Source organism: Sinocyclocheilus anshuiensis, unplaced genomic scaffold, assembly GCF_001515605.1.
Source record: "Sinocyclocheilus anshuiensis isolate Anshui unplaced genomic scaffold, SAMN03320099.WGS_v1.1 scaffold682, whole genome shotgun sequence".
Lineage (NCBI taxonomy): Eukaryota > Metazoa > Chordata > Actinopteri > Cypriniformes > Cyprinidae > Sinocyclocheilus > Sinocyclocheilus anshuiensis.
In genome coordinates this window covers 257,899-265,573 of record NW_015547682.1, presented here as the reverse complement: position 1 = coordinate 265,573, position 7,675 = coordinate 257,899, and the positions used below count along the sequence as shown (strand labels likewise).

Genomic DNA, 7,675 nt, shown 5'->3' with positions numbered 1-7,675 from the left:
TCATTTTTTTTGATGAGATTCACCCCCCCCCCCACACACACACACACAGACAGGTATAGGTGTGTGTACATGTACATGTGTGTGATGATGTTGTGTAAACATGTTTGAGTTGTGATGAACGCAGACAGCGGCAAGAAGAGAGCCGTCCTGAAAGACAACAGCTGGATCAGAAGAAACCCAGAGGAGGACGAGCTCGTCGAGTATGACACACACACACTCACTCACTCACTCACACACACACACGTGATGAAATGCTCCTAATACTCATTCCCAATGCTTCTGTTGCAGTTATGATCCTAACCCTGGTAAAGTTGTTCTGGGTCAGCGGAAATCAGGGAATGATGTTGACAGGTGAGAATCATTTCACTCAGAATCATATCTGCTGCCGATTTTCATAATAATTCAAATCATGTTCTGTGTGACTTCAGCAAACCGCTGGAGGACGATCAAACCTCAGTGAACTCTGGGACGTCCGTCAGCTCCTTAACCAAGAGGTGCACTATGAATATATCATCATCTATATGTATTTCTGCTGTATATACACTACCAGTCAAACGCTTTTGAACAGTAAGATTTTTTATATTTTGAAAGACGTCTCTTCTGCTCACCAAGCCTGCATTTATTTTACCCAAAGTACAGCAAAAACAGTACAATTTTGAAATATTTGTTACTATTTAAAATAACCGCTTTCTAAGTGAATATCTGTTAAACTGTAATGTATTTCTGTGATGCGCAGCTGTATTTTCAGCATCATTACTCCAGTCTTCAGTGTCACATGATCTTCAGAAATCATTCTAATATGCTGATTTGCTGCTCAAGAAAAACATTTCTGATTATTATTATTATGTTGAAAACAGCTGAGTAGAATTTTTTCAGGTTCTTTGATGAATAGAAAGTTCAGAAGAGCAGCCTTCATGATCACTTTTGATACATTTAAAGCATCCTTGCTAAATAAAAGTATTAATTTCTATCATTTCTTTCCCAAAATTATACTGACTCCAAGTTTTTGAATGGTATAGTGTATAATGTTACAAAGGCTTTTTATTTCAGATAAATGCTGATCTTTGGATCTTTCTATTCATCAAAGAATCCTGAAAAAATTTACTTTTTTTTTTTTTATATTAAATATTTTTTTAAATATTGATAATAATAATAATAATAATGTTTCTTGAGCAGCAAATCAGCATATTAGAATGATTTCTGAAGATCATGTGACACTGAAGACTGGAGTAATGATGCTGAAAATACAGCTGCGCATCACAGAAATACATTACAGTTTAACAGAGATTCACATAGAAAACAGCTGTTTTACATTAGAATAATATTTCACAATATTACTGCTGTACTTTAGATCAAATAAATGCAGGCTTGGTGAGCAGAAGAGACTTCTTTAAAAGCCATTTAAAATCTTACGTGCTCAAAAACGTTTGACTGGTAGTGAATGATGTTGAATGATTTCTGTTTCTCGTTGTAGATTCGGTGGCAGTCAGGAGATGCTCAACAAAAGCAGGTTGGTTTGTGTTGGTTTGTGTCTGGTGACTCAGATTCTCCGTGGTCTGACTCTTCTGTCGCCCGCAGCAGCACGAACACTAAGAGCGGAGCCGTCTCCATCTCATCGCCCTCCAAACCTCCGCTCCCTGTCAAGTGAGAGCCGCTGCAGCACACAGAACATGCTGAGGTTTAGTGTGTGAGTCTGTTAAGCGTGTGACTCGCTCTGTTGCAGGAATCCGGCGCTCAAGACTCCCAACAGCTCCAGCTTCACAGCGAGGGTGTTCTCCGGAGCAAACACCAGCAGCAAACCGTAAGTCAACTAGAGCTCTGCTTAGGGCTTAAAGGAGTAGCTCACTTTCAAGATGAAAATTCTGCCGTCATTTACTCACCACTCCTGTATGAGTTTCTTTTTTCTGTTGAACACAGACGAAGATATATATATTTTTTAATTTAGTTCCGTAGTAGTTTTTTTTCCTACTTTGGAAGTCAATGGTGCTCATCAACTGTTTGGATACCAACATTTTCAGAGTCCGGAATGTTACTTTTAAAATGTATCAGGTTACAGATTACAAGTTACCCTATTTAAAATGTAACAAGTAGTGTAACTATTTCAAATACTTTATTAAAGTAGTGTAACTGATTACATTTGGTCACTTTAAAATTTCTAACAAATGTTAAACATTTTGAAACATGTAAAGCAGGCCGGGTTAACCTTACAGTAGTGCTCTGATTACTCTCGGAATCCTTCGTCATTTGAATTAAGATTATAATAATTGAATTTTAAAAAGCACAACCACCACAAAATCAGACTTTAGCTCCTCTTAACTTTGAGATCATTCTGAGGTTAAATGCAGATTTAAAGTATAGTTTAATAACTATGATACTGTTTTTGAAATGTAATCTTTGCATAGAAACACTGGCATCTAACAGTTAATCTTAAAAAAATAAAGCATATACATAAACCCAAATATACAGTTATGGAATAAGCATGTGTCCTAAACTGAAACATTGGTGTCTCATATTTTAGAGCAGTCTCAGAATCAATTAAATCTGTATGTTTGTGAAAAAAAATTAGATGTAACCCCCTTTGTAATCTTTAAAAATGTCACTGTAATTTAATTACACATTTTTCTTAGTAACTGTAACTGATTACAGTTACATTTTTTTGTAATTAAATTATGTAATTCCGTTACATGTAACTAGTTGCTCCCCAACTGACTTTTTAAAAAAAATATCTTCGTTTGTGTTCCGCAGAAGAAAGAAACTCATGCAGGAGGGTGAATACATTTTTAAAGTGAACTAATCCTTTAACACAGGTGTGTTAGTTGAGTTGCTTTCTGCTCATGTTTGTGTGTGCAGGTCAAGTCCTGTTAAACGAGCGTTTGGTGAGAAGCTTCCGGAGGTCACAGCGTCTCAGAATACTGACGGGTGAGTCGAGTGTGTTCTGTCATTCAGGACAGGCTTATTATAGTCAACTTCATTTCAAACCATTAAGATAATTCTTTACTTACAATAAATGCTAACTGAAATAAACTAAAATAAAATATTACAACTTTTTATTTCAGCTAGTTTCAAATGGAACATTTCTCATTTTAATTGAGTTTATCTTTTTGTACTAAAATAACTAAAACGGAAATAAAAATTACTAAAACTATATAGACAAAACTACTAAAAGTGACAAAAACACACAACATAAAATACAAAATTAAATAAAAAAAAAAACTATATAGACATACATATAACTACTAAAATTATATATATACAGTCATGTCCATATATATATTTGTGTGTGTGCATATATATTTAATATATCTATATAACTACTGAAAGTGACAAAAACACACAACATAAAATACAAAATTAAATAGAAAAAAAACTATATAGACATACATATAACTACTAAAATTATATATATACAGTCAGGTCCATATATATATTTGTGTGTGTGCATATATATATAATATATCTATATAACTACTAAAAGTGACAAAAACATACAACATAAAACCCAAAGTTAAACAGAAAATGTGAAAATATAATATTATCTCAGTGATACTAAAATTATCTACAGCTAAACCATTTTGAGCTTAAATATTTATATTTCAGTAATCCAACAACAAATTTACATTTGCATTCACAATTAAACATCACATTTCTCTGATGTCAGTTACTGTTCACGACATTCAGGTAAACAAATAAAATATTCCGTCTTTTTTAGTAAATGTTATGCTTTGTTTTTATTTTGTAATATGTTTACATTTTTTGTTTTAATTAAGGATGGTTTTCCATCAACTCGAGTATGACATGTTACATGTAAAGTTTCAGTTTGATTTCAGTTTTTAATGTTTTTAACAGAATTGCTAAGAGCAGCAGCGACGGAGCGGCTCCATCGACTCCTCCGTCGTCTGTGACGTGAGTCTGTTTAATGTGTGAACTCCGATCTCCAGTCAGAGGAAAGCTGGAGTCTCTAATATTATCTGTGTGTGTTTTTATTGATGTAAACAGCGTCTCGTCGTCAGCAGCTCCTGCAGCCATGTCCACGTAAGTCCTGTTCAGTCAAAACCAGATCTGAATGACGAGCTCCTCACGTTCTGCTTCAGATGAAGATGTTTTTATTGATTCCGCAGCGGTGTGAAGAGCCCAGTGATCCAGCCCGCCGTGAAGAGCCCAAGCAGGTGAGATTCATCAGCAGACGTCATCAATCTCCATCATCTGTAGGGTTGGGTATCATTTGAATTTGAGCAATTCTTATCGATTCCCTGCTGAAAAAAACAATAGAAGCATCACAGAAAATTCGAATGGTTTCCACTTCAAATACCATTACAAACCATCAACTTTTAACCATTAAAACCATTAAAAATGGTTTTCTGTAGTGTGTTTTGGGACATATTCCTTTAGGATTTATTGGTTTTAACAAGCCACCAATAGAAGGTGACCAGCAGAAACCCCTAGCAGTTTCCATTAAAACCAGTAAAACCATTACAACTTTTGTGATGGTGTCTGTTGTTGTTTTTCAGCAGGGTTCCTAGTTTTGCTTTCAATAAGATTAAAAAATCCAATATAAAAACAATGAAGTCAAATATTTATTCTGTGTCTTTTACAAAGCGTTCTGTTGCAGCTGAATAACACTCAGGCCTACAAGAGGAACTTTTGCCTATGCTTTCAACAAAAATACCACAGCAAACACAACTAATATACGTTTCAAATATTAACGTGTTACAGACAAGTAAACAGTCAGTAATAAAACAGGAACAAACTAATCAATTAGAAACGGCATAAACAAATACAACTGAACCAAATTGCAAGTACAGAAACGAATTAAAAGTTTAAAAACTTTTATTTTCATAAATAAAATATAGATTAATTACAGTTATTAAAGATATTCAGTCAAGATCGGTGAATGATTTTCTTTTGTTCTTTGATTAATGTTAATGACAGGCAGTGCGTTTATTAGGCTGCTGTCTCTTTAACCCCGAACGCACGCAGAACTAAAAACACTGTAATACTGCGATTTCTCTCATGTTTACCTTCACTTAAGACAAAAACGGCTGTGTTTACTTAAATCGAACACAGGAATCGTTAAGCAGAATTGAAATGCACGCGTCTTATCGAATACCCGGTTCTTGGAAACCATGGAACCGGTTTTCCATACCCAACATAATCATCTGTCTCCTGATGTTGCTGTCTGTTCTCAGGAGTGAAAGCGTGTCCGTCTCATCGCTGGTGTCCACGTCCTCAACACCGTCGGCTCAGTAAGTGACTTCACACTGACGCTCATCTGAATGTGTGCCATGATCTCTGATTCATCTGTTCATGAAACAGAACCGTCATCACAAACACCAAAACATCCTCCTCGATGCTGGAAGAGACTCCAAAACCTGCAGAGAAACCCTCGGTGGACCTGAAGCTCAGGTACGAGCTCATGTGAAGAACATGATTCAACCATTCACAGCAATAGTGCAGCCAAACATGAACATGCTGTAAATGTGCTCACCCTCAGGCCATCCGAGATCAGGATGAGTTTGTTTCTTCATCAGGTTTGTAGAAATGTAGCATTGCATCAGTGTCTCAGCAATGGATGCTCTGCAGTGAATGGGTGCCGTCAGAATGAGAGTCCAAACAGCTGATAAAAACATCACAATAATCCACAAGTAATCCACAGCACTCCAGTCCATCAGTTAACATCTGGAGAAGACAAAAGCTGAAACTAATCCAGCATTAAGACGTTTTTAACTCAAATACCATAGAGTCCATAATCCATAATAACGCTTCCTCCAGTGAAAAAGTGTTCTGGTCTGAATCAGGAGAGAAATCTGCACAGATCAAGCAGCGTTTAAACAGCTCTAAACTAATATGTGGCTGGATTTTGATGTGAGAGACAACAGCAGATGCACTTTTTCACTGCAGGAAGAGTTATTATGGATTATGGACTCTATGGTATTTGAGTTAAAAACGTCTTAATGCTGGATGTGTTTCAGCTTTTGTCTTCTCCAGATGTTAACTGATGGACTGGAGTGCTGTGGATTACTTGTGCATTATTGTGATGTTTTTATCAGCTGTTTGGACTCTCATTCTGACGGCACCCATTCACTGCAGAGCATCCATTGCTGAGACACTGATGCAATGCTACATTTCTCCAAACCTGATGAAGAAACACACTCATCCTGATCTTTTCTTCTCAACTGCACACATTTAAAAATGGAAGCTGATCACCTGAGAGAAGTCTGTCAAGATCCAGATATGATATTTTGATTAAACGGATTAAACATTTGACGCTGACTTTAACACATGTGATCGTGTTCATTCACATGCAGTGACATCAGTTATTCTTCAGCTCGCTCTCCGTCGTCTCCACCGGCTGTGACTCTGAACACGCGCTACAGCTATCAGACTCCCAGGTAACGCTGTCAGATACTTCACTCTCGTTTACTGCACAACTTCAGGACACTCATTCATGATGTGTTTTCCATCAGCGCTCCGCTGGACGATCTTGCTGACACTTTATTGCCGACCCGTTCTGGAAGCGTTCAGCCTCAACCTGTCCGATCACAGTAAGATCGTTTGAGCACTCTCTAGCTCAGATCGAGCTCTCTAGATATGATGATAACTCATAGTCAGATCATGTTGATGCACATGTGAACATCTGTTCTCTTTATATCAGAACACAAGTCACGACTGTTTATTCAGAGATTCCTGCTGCATCACCGACTCTGCGCTCGCCTCTGCAGACACTGGAGTCCAGCAGGTCAGAGATTCACTCGTTCAGGGCCAGTTTTGGGGAAAGTTACTTTTAAAAGTAATGCAGTACAGTATTGCGTTACTCCATAAAGAAGTAACCGATTGTGTAGTTACTTTTTATGGAAAGTAATGCATTATGTTACTTTTGCGTTACTTTTTGTCACCTGGGCTGGGCTTGCTTAATTCTTTTTAATAACCCAATAGAAAACCCAAAAGTTATATTTTGGCAACTATAAGGGTCCTTTCACACCAAAATTTAAATGAATAAGCCTCAGGCTGAAGGAAGTGTCTCAGCACTTACTCCTGATTTCTGTCACCATGGCAACACCAGAGCTGTCACTCAATACATGGAAACAAAGTAACTGCTGGTACTCATTTAAAAATGTAACCCAGATATTTCATTGTAATTTTAAAAGTAATGCATTACTATCAGTGTTGTGGGTAACGCATTACAAGTAACGTGAGTTACATAATCAGATTACTTTTGAAGTAACGAGTAAAGTAACGCATTACTTTTTAAATTTAGAAGGAAATGTCGGAGTTACTTTTTGAAATCAGTACCAGCAGTTACTTTGTTTCCATGTGTTGAGTGACAGCTCTGGTGTTGCCATGGTGACAGAAATCAGGAGTAAGTGCAGAGCGTTGTGTATTTGCTAAAAAAATATAACTTTTTTATTTTAAAAACAAGCAAGCAAGCCCTGTCCAGATTTAAAAAGTAACTCAAAAGTAACGAAACGCATTACTTTCCATAAAAAGTAACTAAGTAACGTAATTAGTTACTTTTTTTAGGGAGTAACGCAATATTGTAACGCATTACTTTTAAAAGTAACTTTCCCCAACACTGATTACTAGTTACTTAAAAAAGTAATCTGATTATGTAACTTGCGTTACCCCCAACAATGTGTTGATGCACATGTGAACATCTGTTCTCTTTATATCAGAACAC

General features: G+C 36.6%; 1 protein-coding gene across 5 annotated transcripts in view; it reads left to right on the top strand.

The window, feature by feature from the left end:
* The window catches only part of LOC107703118 (sciellin), an 11,348-nt gene that overhangs the window by 2,277 nt on the left and 1,396 nt on the right, over positions 1 to 7,675 (top strand). For 3 of the 5 annotated variants that reach the window (XM_016505642.1, XM_016505641.1, XM_016505640.1), the window contains exons 3-17: positions 125 to 200; positions 289 to 351; positions 429 to 494; positions 1,475 to 1,510; positions 1,579 to 1,644; positions 1,724 to 1,801; positions 2,851 to 2,919; positions 3,847 to 3,903; positions 3,997 to 4,032; positions 4,119 to 4,166; positions 5,187 to 5,243; positions 5,314 to 5,403; positions 6,306 to 6,389; positions 6,465 to 6,542; positions 6,653 to 6,736. In XM_016505642.1, coding sequence (XP_016361128.1) covers positions 125 to 200; positions 289 to 351; positions 429 to 494; positions 1,475 to 1,510; positions 1,579 to 1,644; positions 1,724 to 1,801; positions 2,851 to 2,919; positions 3,847 to 3,903; positions 3,997 to 4,032; positions 4,119 to 4,166; positions 5,187 to 5,243; positions 5,314 to 5,403; positions 6,306 to 6,389; positions 6,465 to 6,542; positions 6,653 to 6,736 — 988 coding nt within the window. The remainder of the gene's footprint in view (positions 1 to 124; positions 201 to 288; positions 352 to 428; positions 495 to 1,474; positions 1,511 to 1,578; positions 1,645 to 1,723; positions 1,802 to 2,850; positions 2,920 to 3,846; positions 3,904 to 3,996; positions 4,033 to 4,118; positions 4,167 to 5,186; positions 5,244 to 5,313; positions 5,404 to 6,305; positions 6,390 to 6,464; positions 6,543 to 6,652; positions 6,737 to 7,675) is intronic. The other 2 variants (XM_016505643.1, XM_016505644.1) reach the window with 2 other exon arrangements.